Source organism: Macrosteles quadrilineatus, unplaced genomic scaffold, assembly GCF_028750875.1.
Source record: "Macrosteles quadrilineatus isolate MER2022 unplaced genomic scaffold, UCM_ALF_1.0 Scaffold_3__2_contigs__length_128488019, whole genome shotgun sequence".
NCBI classification, from domain to species: domain Eukaryota; kingdom Metazoa; phylum Arthropoda; class Insecta; order Hemiptera; family Cicadellidae; genus Macrosteles; species Macrosteles quadrilineatus.
Window position 1 is genome coordinate 19,848,494 of NW_026542596.1, and position 20,586 is coordinate 19,869,079.

Below are 20,586 nucleotides of genomic sequence, written 5' to 3' on the forward strand. Positions count from 1 at the left end.
TTATGGATATTTTATAAAGACAACATGAGATAGAAGCTTGTAAACAACCATTATCATGGGTAAGCGGTGGGGGTAACTATGATATTCTATAGGGATAAATCACAAAAGTTGCAATAACTTTTGAACCGTAAATTGTTACAGCAATGGGGGTAGCACTATTTTTGTTTAGAATTATAAGGAAACCGGCTTTTTTCTTAAAATCCAATATTTTGTTATTTCATGGGTTTTTTATGAAAAAATATCATAAGTTACAATAACTTCGGAACCGTAATTTTTACGGAAATGAAATTTGTACAATTTTGTTCAGAATTTAAAGGACTAAATACTAAAATTTAATCAAAACCGTTCAGGTCGTTTTAGAGAAAATCTGATTTTCAGTTATTTTATGGGGTTTTAAAGGAAAATCACCATTAAAAATAAAAACTTTGAAAAAATGAAAAAAAACCTCTGGAGATATAATAGATTAGTACCTACATACCAAATCTCATCAAAATCGGACAACAGGTATGGTCTGTAGCTCTGTACACATCCACACACAGACACGGACATCACTTCGAAAACCACTTTTTTGGGTTCAGGGAAAATTTTTATCAAACCAATACTTTCTCCATCTACTTTTATGTATAGGGAGTAAAAGTGATCCATAACGGATATATCCACTCAAAACTCAAACTCGAAAATGCTGTTGAAAACAATACATTCTCCATATAAGAGAAAATGTAAAAACAAAACACACATTTTGTGGAAATATATTAGTTCCAGAATTGTGTCTTAAATGACTGACTTGATTATAGTTACTTCAAGTTGTTAAAAGTAAGTTAAGTGTTATTAATTGAATGATGTAAAAAAATAAAACTTAACAAATATAGTCTTTTTTCTTTTTTTTCATTAAGCTAATAAAATATTGTTTTATGGTTATATTATCATCAGGCATCAGGTAATATTTATTATTATTATCATTAACATTATCAATTGGGATGAGGACACCACCTAGGTGTGCATATAAACCTGAACTAGAGGTCGTCCAGTGGTTGAAAACTCAACAAAAAATATGGAATGAACAAACTTCTCTATTTTCACACCCACGCTGTAAATAAAACATGTGGTTGGAATTTCTTTAACTTGTTTTGATTTTCTGTTTATATTTCGTTGTTATTTCGTCACAGCATGGTAACCTAAAACGCCCATGTACATTTTTTTTCAAATTTAAAATTAATTTTTTGAGCTTATATTTGCATCTATTTTAGTTAATAAAGCGATTCTGCACATCTTGAAGAAAATATCTTGTTAGCAGTATGCGTAGATTTTCCCTGCGATGCACACGAGCTGAGAAAAGAGGTTTTAAAGAAACATGCTTGCCTAGTAATATATAGATATGAGAGAAGGATGAGTGTAGAATGAAGTGAGATGATCTGTGTAGCTTTGTTTCTGACTAAAATAAGTTTATTTTACTAGCCAGGATAATTTTTTCAAGCCACATTATTATATTAAACATTTATTAATATTTATTTATAATAATTATAATCAATAAGAAGGCCCAAATACAATAGAATTAATTATAGAACTGCGGCAAAAGACATTTTAATGTATTTTGACATTTCAATTCAGTGTGATTTATACTCCTCTTTAGATTACTCGACTTCCTACCCTGCATTTTAGTTAATCAAACTTTTGATTAATGGGTTCCTTTTCATGTCAGGAAATTCAGAGGTAAAGTTTGGCAGTAAACTGTGTCGTAGCGTGACACCACGCTCATGTCTCTGTCATTGTGAGGTCGATCAGAAACGCTTGTGTGCTAAAAATGGATTTTTAGGAAATATGTGTCAGTATTAAAACTTAAAACTCAGGTAAATTGTCTGGAAAACATATTCTGTAAATTTCCATTGGTACTACATTAGTGAGAAGAGAAGGTCTGAATAGATTTGTATTTTATTTACTGTGAACAATATTCCATCCCCCTTCACTGCAATATCTTATTCTGCTGTCATCAATACATGTGATCTTGTTTCCACGGCAACCAACTTGTTATTCTAACACTCAGCTGCCTTGCTTGGCTTCTGCTGCTGAATTGTTTATTTACAGGAAAATACTGCAAATCAATTTTCAATTTACATAGGTTTAAACTTGATTCGAGGTCATGCATTGAATATTGCAAGTTATGTGTGCTGCGAAAAATTCCTTTAGAAGAGTGGCCAAAAGTAAGAAACTAAGGAAGTATGCGTCTCTGTGTTCTGACAATGATATTTTGGATGAGAAATACAAGTTTGTTCAACGAGGCAGGAGTGCTGAACAGCTTACAAGGTTAAATTCTGACTCAGTGAAAGATGTAAGTTATAAAAGATTTACTCTTACCTAAATCTCAACTCTACTAAATAAAATTGTAGATATTAAAAAAAAGCAAGCTTTCTTGAATGTTGGTAGTAATATAATAGGTCTATAATAGCCTTCAAAAGTATAAATTGCCAGAAAGAAAAACTTACAAAAAAAGCTATGTAACTTAAGTTTTTCTTTTTGGCAATTTTTACCCGCACAATTAAATCAAAGCTAAGAGTACTATGATGTTTTATGTGAGAATGAGCAAAATAGATGTACTAAATACAACCTACTAAGTTTCTGCTTTAAAGTTTAAGTGTTTAATAAACAGTAGCCTATTGTGTCTAACTTATGGAATTTTGATAAACTACTAGGGTACTAGGTTTGCAGCGTCGTTCTAGGAGCTAATGTCTTGGTGTAAAATACTTAATATCCAGGGTTTCTATTTAAAACAGCGTAGGTAGCAACATTACTTTTTAATTTCCATATTAACCAAAAATGAAAAAAAAAAAAATAGTAGCAAGAGTTGTTTTATTCATACTTATAGGCTACTAAAGCTTTTCCTTTTTGAAAATGTTTGTATAAATATTTGATATTCTAATATAGGCCTAATATTTGATAAATAATAGGTCATAAATAAGGTATTTCCTTATTTATATTTACTACCAAAAAAACTTTGCCCCAAAATTACTTGACCAAGGCTATTTAAAATTACAAAAAATTGATCTAATATTAAAATAATTTTAATATTTTTCATTAAAAACTGAAACTCAAAATAGGATGAAATTCATGTCCTAAGGTAAAATACTACAGTACTTTGGTAACTTTGGCTAACTGTTTGGTATTCATATTTTTTTTATTGTTATTTTTTGTATGTGGAAATAAAACTGATTTCATTAATTTGACCTAAGAGATAACTTATAATAAGAGTTTATAACTTGTTTATACCACAACTGTAAAACTATCTATGTTGCTAGGACTTTGAAGATGAAATTCTTTTTCCGTATGATGCCACCAAACGTCTTTCACAACAAGTTGAGGTAAAAATTATGATATAACGTTTTTTTTTTAAGGGAAGTTGTTATAGTTTTAATTATTAAGGCTAGATGGCTGGATATCTATGCTCATTTAGACTAGCCGATTAATTCCTTGGAGGTAAGTAATTTAAAATTCTTTTTGTTTTTACATTAAGTAATTTTTACATTCTTGAAATTAAAAACAATCAATGCTATAATTTATAATGTACTTGATCGGACAAGCAGCTCAGTTAGGAGGTAGTTGATCAGTGTCAATATGATTCAGCCTATCAAAACAAAGAATCATCCTTGACATACATCATGACATACATGTGGCCTGTAAACATGCATAAAGGGTGGCTAATCCATGTTATTTCCTGGATATGTGTAAATCCGGGGACCCTGTGTGTAACTTAACATTGTTATATGTGTCTAGTACAAACAAATCTTTTCCTTAAGACTGACTAAAACCCCAGCATTTTTTTCACAACATGAAACCCTTTTTTAGGGTACTTGAGGACTAGTAAGCCTAATTAATCAAAGCAAGTAATTTGCAAGCTTATATACAGTAGACTCCCTCTTATACGGACTCCTCGGGACCGAGGCCAGTCCGGATAACGGGTTTTCCGGTTACATCGACATCCCCAAAAACTTGTTAAAACGGACTGTTTACTGTGATATTCGACTTAAATTTAGGAGAGCATTGTATTTAGACAAGTGATCACTTGTCTCAAATCTTTTCCATGAGAATAGTCGTTTCAGTACTGCACACTTCCTGCCGATCTAGTCCGGTTAAACCAATGTGCTGATAAAAATTGTCCGGTTAAACTGATGTCCGGTTAAAAGGTGTCCGGATAAGAGGGAGTCTACTGTAGATAGACAAATGCAAGGTTAAAAGAGGCCGCCAACCTCTTAAAAAAGATTATTGTACATTGCATTGGAGCTTTTGCAGATTTATATTTAATTTTAAATACATTATTAAGTCTTTAACAATAGTGTCAAGGAGGTCCAGGATTTCACAACTCTTGTTTAATTCATAGACGAGGACTAATAGAAATAGACTAAATTAACCGTCCCAGTATTCAATTATCTATCCAGTCTTTAAAATACTAGGTGTTCTGTAAATTAAGGTCGCTATCAAGCTCCAGTCTCAGCAAAGCGAGCTAGTTAAAATCTGACATCAGCACCGTTTGTTATTATTTTTTTCACTATTATTCTATTATTCTATAGTTTGTCTCCTCTCCCTGTTATTTAATTGTAGTAACCGATAACAATGTAATTGAACCGCATTGTGTTATTAGATTTTTATGGCCTAAGAATCAACCACTCCATCGTCTGTTCATTGTGACTGTAAGACGTTTACTTCCATAACATTGTTACAGGTGCTACTGGAAGAGAACGGACAGTTGCGCCGCTCACTGGTGGAGGCCGAGGCTCGTCTGAAGGGTGTAGTCACCAAGTGTCCCCCGGCCATGGCCACTCACGGCCGAGCATCTGACCTGGCCGCTAGTAAGATTGTTGAGCTGAGCAAGCGAGTCCGCGAGCTCACAGCTGACCTGGAGGTGGCCAAGATGAGATGTCGCACCTTCGAACTGTCCACCCTTACTGCCTCTGCGGATCCTCAGGAGAAATGTGGTGGGTAGTTATTTAACAAGTGTAAACATTGTTTACGTATTTTAAAGTCAATATTCATAATAGGCAATTGAGAACGTTCCATTTTTAAATGAAATTTTTTCAGATGAGGTAAATTAGTAGGCTTCACTTACCTTTTTTGGCTGTTAGGCTACGGCCACACGGGCTTTTTTTTCACGCACAAACGCAGCGTGAAAACACGCGAAAACTTAGAGTAGCATTGAAACAAATAGACACCCGCTACTGCGGGAAAACACACTGCGTGTGGCATACCTCATTACATTTAATGCTGCTCATATTCCTTGCGTTTTTTCACGCTGTGTTCTTGCGTGAAAAAACGCCCGTGTGGCCGTAGCCTTAGAATACACTAATGTCAAATTTATAATTAATGAGAACATTCTGTGGGATTAAGTTTAGTTTAAAAATATGAGAACAACACATCTTCACTCTTAACTGCTTTTCTATAAATAATCTACTGTAAGAAAGCATGTCATTCTCATGTTAAATTGTTGCTAGTTTTACACAATAAATAAATGAAAGATTTTGTTGAGTTGAGCCTCCAAAAGACGTGTTTGTATAGTTAATAAATAGTCTTTTAAAAGGAGAACACATTTTAAACAGTCTACTCTAAACTTATTGAAAAATAATTCATTCAAAGTCAGTTCACAGAACTTATGTAGATTAATGATCAATTGTTTATCTGTAGCTGAATATAGTAAAAAAGTATTGTAGTAATAGTAAAAAAGTCTAGCTTTTTGATGGCTTAGCTTCCCTTGATGATTGGTCTTTCAATAAATGATCCTGACTCAATAAATTCAAACTTCAATAAATTTCTCTGTAATAAAGCTAATAAGATCATTTTAGTCCTACTCTCAATTTGTATTCATATTCAGGCTAAAATACCCACTCAAGTGTGTTGTCTCACAGAATTGATAATACAAAATGATTGAATAACTTATTGTTAAAACTTAACACTTTTTTTTCGATTAGGTAATCAGCTTCTACTATCATAACTAATAACAATTGTTTAATTTTATAGCCGACATTAAAAGTGAAAAATCGTCAGAAAATGAAATGAAAGAGTTGACAGATAAATTGTCAAGTGCAAACTTGAAAGTTTGTGAATACAGGAACCAGTGTCAGCAGCTAAAGCATGAACTCAAACTTGCTCACAAAGTAAGTTCTTTTCAGATTATTCTTTATCTTAATCAAAAGTTTAATATTTCTTGCTTAAAACTCTTATTAGAAAGAATGATTTATATGACTCATTTATTGACACCTAAGTTGGTTGCAATTTTAGAATTGTGTTTTTGTGTTTAACATTGAACCATACGGTTAAACAATGCTAACTAGCATTAAGAGGCGGTCTAAAACAATTTGGCTGTGATATTAGGGCTCATATTTACTACTAAAAGAGCTTGCATTTCTCAACCTTCAACCAAAATTAAAATTTTTGCTATCAATTATTGGCCACATTCAAATAAAGGATTTTAGTATAATGAAGCTCTTTTTGTCTGACAACTACTGGGAGTACATCCCACTGGCCACATGATTGCCGCTTCTTTATCATCCGTTTTGTGGTAGGCCCTGATCAGTGAGGTAGGGGAGGGGGTGAGCATTACATCCATAGTCAATGGCCCTGGTGGAGGGGGTTGGAGAGGGAGAGCACAGCAGATACAGACATTACAGCAACGGATCAACGAACTGTCAGAGAAAACAGCCAATCCTGACGCTGCCGACAGGGAAGCTAGTAGGTCACCTTTTTGCTATGATTTATTAATGAGTTTAGTACTTTTCAACAAGGTAAAACTAAATGTTTTTATTCAACTGAACTTTTGTCAATTTTAACTGAAAAAAATACTTGTCTGTTTCCTGTAATGTAAATAAAGCTTATTTTTAAATGGCTGATTAACACATTCACCAACAGGTTACACAAGGCCACTCATACAGAGGAGTGTGGCGGCTTGGAGGGAATGTTTTAAAAAGCATGTTGAGATGTACCGGTACCTAATCACTTTTAGCGAAAGGCAAACTTTTTAAGATATAATATAAACAAAATTTATATCTTTGTTAATCACTGTATACGCAGGCGTACAATTAATTTTTAACAATTCTTTTAGGAAAAGCATTGTCAGCAGCTCGGCTGGTGGAAAAAGAACTGAGAGCAGAGTTGGAGAAAGAAGTGTCTGCACTGAAGGAACAACTGGGCGAGAAGCAGAAGAAGGTAGCCTGTGACTGCAATAAAAAATAATGTAAAATGCAGAGATCCATAAAGACAACATTACCAGCATAATAGTCAATATTAACTACAATGAAATGTCTCAGTAGTTTAGTGTGTTGTTTTATAGGCTATTGGAAATTGGGTGTTTCCAATCAATATGTAGAACTCACTATTATCAATTAATCCTATTAAAACATTCTGAGATATTTATTTTATATCATTGCAAAGAAAATAAAAAATAAAATTAAGTTTCTTAAGAAATATAAACTGAAATAATAATTTGTCTATAAAAACACAAGGAAATGCACAGTGTGGAATTGATCAGTGCTTTACAAAAGGTGTCCTAGACTGAAGTGAGGGGGGGATGGTGAAGAAAAGTAGGCCGCAGTGTTCCTGGAATGTGGTGCATGAGGTACTGTACTGTCATGGCTGTCACTGCTGACAACCTATAAAAATACATATTTTTATACCAAAAAGTAACAACCCGGTCATTTTGACAGCTATTTGACCCCTCCTTGGTTGAGGCAGTGAGTCTAAAATGTTATGGTTTTGATGCAGTAACCAGAAAAAGTATGAAAAACTTGAAACTTTTTCCTCACAATTCAATTATGAAGAAATCATAATGCAAATTTTAAAATGTGTTGAATCTGCATTTAACTCACTTAAATAAAGTACTAAAGTTACAGTTTCAGTAGAACAGATTCTTTCCTCACCCTCTGTGTACTATCAGAAAAGAGAAATCTAGTAAGTGTCAATAATTTGATGACCAAATCAAATGTTACAATTATTCATATTCATTAAACTATTTTTTTCTTCTTTTTTAACAGAGGTTGGCAGCCTCTTTTAACCTTGTATTTGCCCGTCCACATAGACTACAGATCTGTGCGTGGAACGTATCCAGCAAAGCAAGGGGTGAGCCGGTACAGTACGAAGGGGAACTGTACTGATAAAATGTTTTCGGCAGTGACCAGGATCCGAACCCACGACATTGCTGCCTTGGGCCCGAAGTCCGTGACGCTACCGACTGAGCCACCGACTCACCAAAACACCCAATAATAACAACTACATATTGAGTTATGTGTTATTTCCCTAACACATAACTCAATCTATTGTGAAGTCGTATTATATGATTCTTTTAAACCATTTTAGTTCACAATGTTCATTAGACCTTATTCTCACAGGTTGAAGCTATGAAGGCTCGGACCCGAGTGTTGGAGACCTCACTGTCTGAGCTGAGAGGTCGACTGTCTACATTATTAGACAAATCTACACACGATGATCAACTCATATCTGCTCTCACGGTACCTAAATAATGAACTATAGTAGTAACGTTTTGGCAAACCTCAGCTGTTAACCTATTGTTTTCAAGGTAGAAACAAGTGAAGGGGATTGATTTCTTCCCATAAAAACCGCCTGTACTTTGTAAACAGAGTATAGTAAGTTCAACAATCATTAAATTTTATGACCAGAATCATTGTGAATCATTATGAACTGCCATCATTGAAGTTTAGGATACGTATATTTGTTGTGCATGAGAACAGTGAGATAAGAAATAAATAACAACAAAATAAGTACGTAAACACCAGCAAAATTAGTTAGAGCTAAATAAGTACACCCCATTCTGTGGGGATATTTTTATTCTTTTCAAGCAAGAAACATCACCTTGAAGGTAGTCTGCCTTCCAGATTTCCCAAAATTGACTAAGAAAACTGAAACTACTTCAATGTAAATCAATCTGAGGAACATTCATCTTGAGGAGCCTTTAGGAAAGTAAAATTGCAATTACAAGTGATCATAAAAAATTGTTCTAGGCTCAGCTGGGGTCATTGACAGACAAGAGCCAAGAACGTAGTGCTACCAACCGCATAGAACAGCACAATAAACTGTTGGAGCAGCAGTTGACTGAGGTACTTCATTCAACTTTAACTTTGGGTGTTTTCGTTACGTACTACATGCTAAAATAGAGTTGTAGTGTATAATCATAGATAAAACATACTCCCTTAGTAGATTTCTCATCCTTATGGAACAGCTGAAGACAATTTTATTGTTAGTTCTGTACGGTTCATGTAGAGGTCGTGTTTTGTTTACAATTAGTTTCCCGTTATTACAGCCATTTAAAACCTCGTTTAACCAAATAATACGATCTAATCATAAACAATAATAACCTGTCCCCTAGTTATATATAACCAAACAGTAAAGCACAAATCAAGAAATTAACCCTAAAATAATAGAAACAAAGTTTCGTCGACACTAGCGCCTATGTGTCACGTACATGAACTAGACACGAAAAACGTGCTTCAAAATTTACAATGGGATGAGAAGTCTACTTGTGTTGGTTAGTCTATGGTATAATGTTAATGTTAGGATCTAGAACCTTTTATTTTTTGACCCTCCTTCTTGTCCTAGGACACTAGGTTCTAGCCCAGAACTGTTTTTTCATATTACTTCAGGCTAGTCCTAGAGGGACGCAACATTATGACATAGATATTTTTGATTGGCGGTATTTGAACCCAGGACTTTGGGGTCAGAAGCCCTTTGGTCTACCACTGGAGCAATTCGCTTCCTAAGACTTGCTATGCCAGTATCAAAGACCTTGATTCATTAAAGATTGCACTGGATAATTAAATTTTAGTAGTTTGTTGTTCTATGTGAGTTGGTCCCAGCTTAGCTCCTGAGGAACTATTCATCTCGGCGGCAAGGACAACCAACTTGGAATTAATCTGAACTGCTGTTCTAAAGACACTGGCCATCTGATGTTGAAGAAAACATACCAGTATTAGATCCCCCCCCCCAAGACTCAGATCAAATACAATTAAAAATGTTTTTTGTTATTTTGTGGACATTTATAATAGAACCTAGGTTTAGTTAAAGATAAAATAATAATTTTTACGGTTTAGAAATTAAATTAGTTTTATATTTACATAAAATGTTGCATGCATCTAGTATACAGAATTTATATGTCACGGTACAAGTAAATTTCAGTACAATAATTTGTGTTTTTAGGAAAAATCTAAGTCAATACATTTACAAAATGCACTTGTTGAAAAAGACCAAGAAACAATAGACTTGTTGGAGAAAATAAAAGAGCTTCAAAATTTAGGGTAAGTAAGTAATGCTTACTTAAATTGATTTGCTTAGGTATGCCACAATAAGTAAAATTATGTGTTTTGTGAGCTAATTGTATAACTCTTTTATGAGGTGTTCTGTTGGTTCAGTAAAAGACACTTGTGTATAACATATCTAATTGTTTTTAAGATCATAGAATTAATTTTTCCTACAGTCACCCGACAAAGTTGGTTTCCTTGTACTGTTTATATTACAGAAAGCTGCTAATTGCTGCATATTTATACTTCGTCGTACGGTTTATACTTTGGCGCAAATTAGGAGTCCAACGAAACAACACAAAACAGCGTGGTTCTATTATGCACGTAATCCGTGTACGCTTGGAAATAGGTTGGCAACACTTAAAGATAAATACTATGAGCAGCTGATTGACTATTATAACTACGATTTAACCTGTCATTTCGTGTTTATAGTTTATGTTCTCTTAACGGTATTTCTGAACTTTCTGGACTTTTCTTTTAAACGTTTTTAAAACATTCCTACGATCTTAATAAACAATAAAATACCTTTAAAGCATTTTTTTTAGGCGCAGAAACCACTGCAAATTACAAAAATATACGGAACTATTTTCTCAAGTCGCGGAGCACATTGCTTGCCGAGGAAAAAATAGCGGAGTGATACGGACCGGGTACTACTTTCTCTAGGGCACCTATTGGTGTTGCTAGCTGAACCTAAAAACGTGTTGTATAGTGTTTGAAAGACTAATTATTTATATGCTTTATAGTGACTGTAGGAAAAATATAATGTGTAACACGAGTGCAAAAGGCCTTTGCTGCACTCGAGATCATTCCGTACTCGCCTGCGGCTCGTGCGTAAACGTTGCTCTCGTGTGCAGCAAAGCGCCACTTTGCTCACTAGTTACACAAATAACTATTAACTAATCAAGTGTGGATTGTGGCACAGATTTAATTTCCCAAGCAGCTGAATATATATGAATAAAATGCTCTTGATTAAGATCCTTGTAAAAATAAATACATCCAAAAACAATACATCAAGTTGATAAGTAACAAAGTCTAGAGCATTTGATTAAGAATTTAAAATAAAACCTGTTAAACTTTTAAAGTATTAAACTATAAACTATTAAACTTTTAAGAAATAAGAAAAAAATATGTTTCACTATATAAGTTTACCACCAATCTTACCTTACTTAATGTTTGAGTTTGATCATTGACTAGCAATGACCTCTATTGAAAAGTAGGCTGTAAGAGATGGATCATAAACATAATGTTGGAAGAGAAAGTTAAAATATCAATGACCATTTGAATCGTGGTGGGACTTGAACAAAATCTTTCCAAGACTTTTCCGAAATATTATAAATACTTGTTAATAGATAAGATTAATCAAGGCTATAAATTTCACACTAAAATTTCTAGCAACATCTCTTATTTTCTCACTGAAGTTGTTGTTGATTTTTATTATTTGTTAATAGATAACTGAGACTCATCGTTATGCAGAGAATTATTTCTTCTGTATTCAATCTTTGATTTTTAAATGACTGTTTAGTAATGTAAGGGGTTTTTTCAGGGAGAAAGATAACTTTGAAAAACCAAGAAGTGCCTCCTCAGAGATAGCCCAAAGCACCAACCCAACTCTGGTAATATATTTTGTAGGGATGGACGGGATTGAATTTTTAGTTCGGGACGGGACGGGACGGGATTTTTATTTCCTTCCCGATTTTTGGGACGGGACGGGACGGGATTTTTTTCTGTGCATAAAAAGAAATTACTGTATTGCAGTTACCAAAAAAGACATACGAAATCAATTTTTACCATTTGTGGCACTGATCTATAAAAACCAAAAAATGGGTAACAATTTACAGGTACCTATAGAAACTTGTGACTCGCGGGTCACGGGGTGATCGTCTGTATGACTCACGGTCACGGCGCGATCGTCGTCATGACTCGCGGTCACGGCGCGATCGTCGGTATGACTCGCGGTCAAGGCGCGATCGTCGTCATGACTCGCGGTCACGGGGTTATCGTCGGCATGACTCCACGGTCACGGCGCGCTCGTCGTCATGACTCGCGGTCACGGCGCGATCGTCGTCATGACTCGCGGTCACGGCGCGATCGTCGTCATGACTCGCGGTCACGGCGCGATCGTCGTCATGACTCGCGGTCACGGGGTTATCGTCGGCATGACTCCACGGTCACGGCGCGCTCGTCGTCATGACTCGCGGTCACGGCGCGATCGTCGTCATCACTCGCGGTCACGGCGCGATCGTCGTCATGACTCGCGGTCACGGCGCGATCGTCGGTATGACTCACGGTCACGGCGCGATCGTCGGTATGACTCACGGCCACGGCGCGATCGTCGGTATGACTTTGGGTTCACGGGGTTATCGACGGTATGACTCGAGTCACGGCATGATCGTTGTCATGACTCGCGATCACGGCTCGATCGTCAGCATGACTTCGCGGTCACGGCGCGATCGTCGGTATGACTCGCGGTCAAGGCGCGATCGTCGTCATGACTCGCGGTCACGGGGTTATCGTCGGCATGACTCCACGGTCACGGCGCGCTCGTCGTCATGACTCGCGGTCACGGCGCGATCGTCGTCATGACTCGCGGTCACGGCGCGATCGTCGGTATGACTCGCGGTCAAGGCGCGATCGTCGTCATGACTCGCGGTCACGGGGTTATCGTCGGCATGACTCCACGGTCACGGCGCGCTCGTCGTCATGACTCGCGGTCACGGCGCGATCGTCGTCATCACTCGCGGTCACGGCGCGATCGTCGTCATGACTCGCGGTCACGGCGCGATCGTCGGTATGACTCACGGTCACGGCGCGATCGTCGGTATGACTCACGGCCACGGCGCGATCGTCGGTATGACTTTGGGTTCACGGGGTTATCGACGGTATGACTCGAGTCACGGCATGATCGTTGTCATGACTCGCGATCACGGCTCGATCGTCAGCATGACTTCGCGGTCACGGCGCGATCGTCGGTAGGACTCCACGGTCACGTCGTGATCGTCGGTATGATTCGCCATCACGGCATGATCGTCAGTATGACTCCGCGGTAACGGCGCGATCGTCGGTAGGATTCCGCGGTCACGGCACGATCGTCGGTAGGACTTCACGGTCACGGCGCGATCGTCGGTAGGACTTCGCGGTCACGGCGCGATCGTCGGTATGACTCGCGGTCACGGCGCGATCGTCGGTAGGACTCCACGGTCACGGCGCGATCGTCGGTATGACTCCGCGGTAACGGCGCGAACGTCGGTAGGACTCCGCGGTCACGGCGCGATCGTCGGTAGGACTCCGTGGTCACGTCGTGATCGTCGGTATGACTCGCCATCACGGCATGATCGTCGGTATGACTCCGCGGTAACGGCGCGATCGTTGGTATGACTCGGGTCACGGCGTGATCGTCGGTATGATTCGTGGTCACGGCGTGATCGTCGGTAGGACTTCGCGGTCACGGCGCGATCGTCGGTAGGACTTCGCGGTCACGGCGCGATCGTCGGTAGGACTCCGCGGTCACGGCGTGACTGTCAGTATTACTCCGCGGTCACAGCCCGATCGTCGTTATGACTCGCGGTCACGGTGCGATCGTCGGTCCAATAATCGCGGCCACGGCGCGATCGTCGTTATGACTCCGCGGTCACGGCGTAATCGTCGAAATGACTATGTCTCCTGCGTTCGCGGACCTATCGCTCGCAATAACGGCGTTATCGGCACTCGCGAAGCGGAAAAATCGCCGACGATCGGACCAAATCCCGTCCCGAAAAATTCCCGAGTCAAATGTAATCCCGTCCCGATAATCGGGAATATTTTTTTCCCGAAAAATTCCCGAAATTTCGGGACCCGTCCATCCCTAATATTTTGCTTGTAGTCTAAAACTAAACATATTAAGCCTATATTTTCATCAAAATATAGAGCTTTTATGTGGGACTTTTGTAGTTTTTGGTGTTTTTAACTAAGGTTTTTATCAGGAGGTGAGCCATTTATTCCTTCATTAAAAATATAAGATACTTGGCTCAAATAACAGTACAGTGAATAGTTACACCAATATTTATTATTGACTAATTTTAGTCCTTTTACTGTATTTTCCTTAAATCAATATTTTGATATTGGGGAACACACTTTCTTTGAGAAGCCCCTGCCTGGAATCTCAACACCATGTAGGACTGTTGTCGGTGGACATGGTCATCCCAATGATGATGGAGTTTGAAGATAGTTGGACCTGTTTGTCACGGTTTGTCCGCTCCAAGAAAATTGACCTTTATTGGGACGCGGCATAGGTGATAATAACTAAATACCAGAAACGTTATGAGCCCTGAGAACTTAGATCACATGTTAGTTTGACTTAAAGAAATGTGAAAAACAATCAGGTCTGCGTGTGACAGAGTAGAGGGGGTTTTAGTGAGTAGTCTGATCCATTCAGGAGTCTCACATTGCAAGGTGGCCACCTGTGTGTGTAAAAGTAGTTTTCTTTCCCTTCGTAAAAAAATACCATCTTAAGTCAAGGCAAACTACAATGAACAAATTTTTTTTTAAAAGCTATAAAGTATAAACAGTGTAGGGTCAATTAAATTGTGCTTGTATCTAATTGTTGTTAGTGTGAATTTTGATTTCTTCCGTACTTTTAAAAACCATCTATCAATTTAGTGTTTATAGTTTAGTACAAAAAAATATTGTACTTCATGTTTTAGTTTTATCCTTGCTAAATATAATGTTCTCACTGACTAGGTGCATTAAACAATTTCAATGTTGTGTGTCCTCAAACAATTTGCACCTTGTTTTATCTGTAAAAACATAGTTAAAACATGTAACATTGTAAACATTGTAACAGCAAACTTGGACTTTATAAACTAGAACACTAGTATGTTGCCTTTTTGTTTTACCATTGTAAGGTATTTCTCATAAGATATTATGTGTATTTTTACAGGAGGCCCTTAGTTTAGCAGCTGATGCAGAGAGAGTTCGTCTACTGGAACTATTGGCTGTAACAAACAAGCGACTAGAACAAGAGCGCCAACTGTCTACACAGGCTCAGGTGTGTGCAATGATAAAAAAAGACCAAATAAAAGAGAGGCAGAATATGCTATAGAATATTTTTTAAGAAACTGCTAGTAAAAATCCTGGTAATTTTATTCCAAGGAAAAATCTAAAGAAAAAATCCTTCTCATTCCAAGGATATCCAAACAAGCCTGTTTTTCACTATATTTACTGCCATCGTGTTTTTGGTATTACAGAAAACTCTACTATAGCATGATGTAAGCTAACACAAAGCTCTACTGTAGTGTGATGTGTTACAGGATCTGTTGAGAAGAGAGAGACACAAGGCAGCAAGACTAGAGACCAAGCTGGCCAGACATGAGATAGAAAGAGCCAGTGATAGCAGCTGCCGTGGCTAGACCAATCCTTCCCCCTCCCCCTTACCTCGTAAACTAACACAAAGTTGTACTGTAGTATGATGTGTTACAGGATGTGTTGAGGAGAGAGAGACACAAGGCAGCAAGACTAGAGACCAAGCTGGCCAGACATGAGCTAGAGAGAGCCAGTGCTACCAGCCGTAGTAGCTACCACAATCCTTCCCCCTCCCCCTTACCTCGTAAACCAACACAAAGCTCTACTTTAGTGTGATGTGTTACAGGATGTGTTGAGGAGAGAGAGACACAAGGCAGCAAGACTAGAGACCAAGCTGGCCAGACATGAGATAGAAAGAGCCAGTGATAGCAGCTGCCGTGGCTAGCACAATCCTTCCCCCTCCCCCTTACCTCGTAAACTAACACAAAGCTCTACTTTAGTATGATGTGTTACAGGATGTGTTGAGGAGAGAGAGACACAAGGCAGCAAGACTAGAGACCAAGCTGGCCAGACATGAGATAGAAAGAGCCAGTGATAGCAGCTGCCGTGGCTAGCACAATCCTTCCCCCTCCCCCTTACCTCGTAAACTAACACAAAGTTGTACTGTAGTATGATGTGTTACAGGATGTGTTGAGAAGAGAGAGACACAAGGCAGCATGACTAGAGACCAAGCTGGCCAGACATGAGCTAGAGAGAGCCAGTGCTACCAGCCGTAGTAGCTACCACAATCCTTCCCCCTCCCCCTTACCTCGTAAACCAACACAAAGCTCTACTTTAGTGTGATGTGTTACAGGATGTGTTGAGGAGAGAGAGACACAAGGCAGCAAGACTAGAGACCAAGCTGGCCAGACTTGAGCTAGAGAGAGCCAGTGCTACCAGCCGTAGTAGCTAGCACAATCCTTCCCCCTCCCTCTTACCTTGTAAACTAACATAAAGCTCTACTGTAGTGTGATGTGTTACAGTTACAGGATGTGTTGAGGGGAGAGAGACACAAGGCAGCAAGACTAGAGACTAAGCTGGCCAGACATGAGCTAGAGAGAGCCAGTGCTATCAGCCTAAGTAGCTACCACGATTCTTCCCCCTCCCTCTTACCTCATAAACTAACACAAAGCTCTACTGTAGTGTGATGTGTTACAGGATGTGTTGAGGGGAGAGAGACACAAGGCAGCAAGACTAGAGACTAAGCTGGCCAGACATGAGCTAGAGAGAGCCAGTGCTACCGGCCGTAGTAGCTACCACAATCCTTCCCCCTCCCTCTTACCTTGTAAACTAACACAAAGCTCTACTGTTGTATGATGTGTTACAGGATGTGTTGAGGAGAGAGAGACACAAGGCAGCAAGACTAGAGACCAAGCTGGCCAGACATGAGCTAGAGAGAGCCAGTGCTACCGGCCGTAGTAGCTAGCACAATCCTTCCCCCTCCCTCTTACCTTGTAAACTAACACAAAGCTCTACTGTAGTATGATGTGTTACAGGATGTGTTGAGGAGAGAGAAACACAAGGCAGCAAGACTAGAGACCAAGCTGGCCAGACATGAGCTAGAGAGAGCCAGTGCTACCGGCCGTAGTAGCTACCACAATCCTTCCCCCTCCCTCTTACCTTGTAAACTAACACAAAGCTCTACTGTAGTGTGATGTGTTACAGGATGTGTTGAGGAGAGAGAGACACAAGGCAGCAAGACTAGAGACCAAGCTGGCCAGACATGAGCTAGAGAGAGCCAGTGCTACCGGCCGTAGTAGCTACCACAATCCTTCCCCCTCCCTCTTACCTTGTAAACTAACACAAAGCTCTACTGTTGTATGATGTGTTACAGGATGTGTTGAGGAGAGAGAGACACAAGGCAGCAAGACTAGAGACCAAGCTGGCCAGACATGAGCTAGAGAGAGCCAGTGCTACCGGCCGTAGTAGCTAGCACAATCCTTCCCCCTCCCTCTTACCTTGTAAGCTAACACAAAGCTCTACTGTAGTGTGATGTGTTACAGGATGTGTTGAGGGGAGAGACACAAGGCAGCAAGACTAGAGACCAAGCTGGCCAGACATGAGCTACAGAGAGCCAGTGCTACCGGCCGTAGTAGCTACCACAATCCTTCCCCCTCCCTCTCACCTTGTAAACTAACACAAAGCTCTACTGTAGTGTGATGTGTTACAGGATGTGTTGAGGAGAGAGAGACACAAGGCAGCAAGACTAGAGACCAAGCTGGCCAGACATGAGCTAGAGAGAGCCAGTGCTACCGGCCGTAGTAGCTACCACAATCCTTCCCCCTCCCTCTTACCTTGTAAACTAACACAAAGCTCTACTGTTGTATGATGTGTTACAGGATGTGTTGAGGAGAGAGAGACACAAGGCAGCAAGACTAGAGACCAAGCTGGCCAGACATGAGCTAGAGAGAGCCAGTGCTACCGGCCGTAGTAGCTACCACAATCCTTCCCCCTCCCTTGTAAACTAACACAAAGCTCTACTGTTGTATGATGTGTTACAGGATGTGTTGAGGAGAGAGAGACACAAGGCAGCAAGACTGGAGACCAAGCTGGCCAGACATGAGCTAGAGAGAGCCAGTGCTACCGGCCGTAGTAGCTAGCACAATCCTTCCCCCTCCCTCTTACCTTGTAAACTAACACAAAGCTCTACTGTAGTGTGATGTGTTACAGGATGTGTTGAGGAGAGAGAGACACAAGGCAGCAAGACTAGAGACCAAGCTGGCCAGACATGAGCTAGAGAGAGCCAGTGCTACCGGCCGTAGTAGCTACCACAATCCTTCCCCCTCCCTCTTACCTTGTAAACTAACACAAAGCTCTACTGTTGTATGATGTGTTACAGGATGTGTTGAGGAGAGAGAGACACAAGGCAGCAAGACTAGAGACCAAGCTGGCCAGACATGAGCTAGAGAGAGCCAGTGCTACCGGCCGTAGTAGCTAGCACAATCCTTCCCCCTCCCTCTTACCTTGTAAACTAACACAAAGCTCTACTGTAGTGTGATGTGTTACAGGATGTGTTGAGGAGAGAGAGACACAAGGCAGCAAGACTAGAGACCAAGCTGGCCAGACATGAGCTAGAGAGAGCCAGTGCTACCGGCCGTAGTAGCTACCACAATCCTTCCCCCTCCCTCTTACCTTGTAAACTAACACAAAGCTCTACTGTTGTATGATGTGTTACAGGATGTGTTGAGGAGAGAGAGACACAAGGCAGCAAGACTAGAGACCAAGCTGGCCAGACATGAGCTAGAGAGAGCCAGTGCTACCGGCCGTAGTAGCTACCACAATCCTACCCCGTCCCTCTTACCTTGTAAACTAACACAAAGCTCTACTGTTGTATGATGTGTTACAGGATGTGTTGAGGAGAGAGAGACACAAGGCAGCAAGACTAGAGACCAAGCTGGCCAGACATGAGCTAGAGAGAGCCAGTGCTACCGGCCGTAGTAGCTACCACAATCCTTCCCCCTCCCTCTTACCTTGTAAACTAACACAAAGCTCTACTGTAGTGTGATGTGTTACAGGATGTGTTGAGGGGAGAGAGACACAAGGCAGCAAGACTAGAGACTAAGCTGGCCAGAAATGAGCTAGAGAGAGCCAGTGCTACCAGCCGTAGTAGCTACCACAATCCTTCCCCCTCCCCCTTACCTCATAAACTAACACAAAGCTCTACAGTAGTGTGATGTGTTACAGGATGTGTTAAGGAGAGAGAGACACAAGGCAGCAAGACTAGAGACCAAGCTGGCCAGACATGAGCTAGAGAGAGCCAGTGCTACCAGCCGTAGTAGCTACCACAATCCTTCCCCCTCCCCTAGTAAGCTGACAGAAAACTTTACTGAAGATCTCAAGTGCAAGTAAGTGCTCATCTGGAGGAGCTGTTTTGACATTAGTTAACGTGTGTTTTCAATAATCAAGGTCTTCAAATAGCTACTATCCCCATGTTATTGTGATTGTTGAATCAGTATGGCCATTTAACAGTCATAAACATAAATTATTTGAATTTATTGGAAAAATTTAACTACATTTACAGTTAATTTTAAACAATTTGCCTATCCAAACAAGGTCCATTTCCACGTAGTTCGTATTAGCCAGACTTTGCTGTAGCTCGCTATTGTTCACAACTGGAGCTCGAGGTTTATCGTAATTTTCAGACAACCCTCAACTTTCAATTATGACCGATGAAATACTTACATTAATAATTTATTTTGGATCGAGTTTGTTGGAAGATTATTCCTTTGATAGTCTGACCAGTAGACCAATCATAGATCAGGGTACACATTTTTCCATTTAAGAATGACCCTTTTATGCATTTTTCTACTTTCAAACAAATGGTAATTTGTAGAAATTTTTTTTCATTTATTAACAATTAGACAAATATCAAAATACTAATGTTCTAGGATTGAATTACTTGAGGAAGAGGTGTTATTTTTACGCACAAGGTTGGCCAACGTGGAGCATGAGAAACAAGAAGATTTGCGGACTTACACCTCTATGTTGGAACACTCCAGACATGCCTTTCAGGACGCAGTGAGGAACTTAAGCTCAACTACTCATTAATCAATATTCCATTGACTGTTCAAAATATACTGTTTATTGACATTTGCATTTTTAACCTTAATTTCTTGCTTACAAGTTACAAGCCAAAACAAAAATGTGCGATGGGTGTGAGGACATTTAAATTATGATTGGATTGAAAAATTTAGCTAATAACAAATAAGTAAACTATCTATTTTGAACAATTAATAGTTGTATTCATATACATTGCCAAGGAAATCGAGAAATACTTAACTCAATTAGATTTTTAAAATAAGATTATTCCAACAAATTAATATATAAAATCATACAGTCATATTTTCAATCAAGATACTGATGGCTTTCAAGTTAGTTTGCTTGAACAAACAGTCGACCTTCTCTCATTGTTTGGATGGTTACAAAAAATATGGAGTTGGAAAAGTGTTTCTATAAAAAGCATCTAATCCTAAAATACTTATTT

At 39.5% G+C, this 20,586-nt stretch overlaps 1 protein-coding gene across 1 annotated transcript; it reads left to right on the plus strand.

Moving 5' to 3' along the window:
* Positions 1-2,088: 2,088 nt before the first annotated feature.
* On the plus strand, positions 2,089-20,192 carry LOC128989034 (trichohyalin). The gene is made up of 31 exons (XM_054410889.1): positions 2,089-2,326; positions 3,291-3,353; positions 4,712-4,964; positions 6,001-6,137; positions 6,546-6,711; positions 7,082-7,185; positions 8,364-8,483; positions 8,994-9,089; positions 10,186-10,283; positions 11,830-11,899; positions 15,202-15,309; positions 15,741-15,893; positions 16,079-16,150; positions 16,417-16,488; positions 16,586-16,663; positions 16,761-16,832; positions 16,930-17,001; positions 17,099-17,170; positions 17,268-17,339; positions 17,437-17,508; positions 17,773-17,844; positions 17,942-18,061; positions 18,104-18,175; positions 18,273-18,344; positions 18,442-18,513; positions 18,611-18,682; positions 18,780-18,851; positions 18,949-19,020; positions 19,118-19,189; positions 19,287-19,447; positions 19,991-20,192. Exons 1-31 carry the CDS (start codon positions 2,159-2,161, stop codon positions 20,148-20,150), a joined length of 3,135 nt encoding a protein of 1,044 aa, XP_054266864.1. The 5' UTR covers positions 2,089-2,158; the 3' UTR covers positions 20,151-20,192.
* Positions 20,193-20,586: the final 394 nt, after the last annotated feature.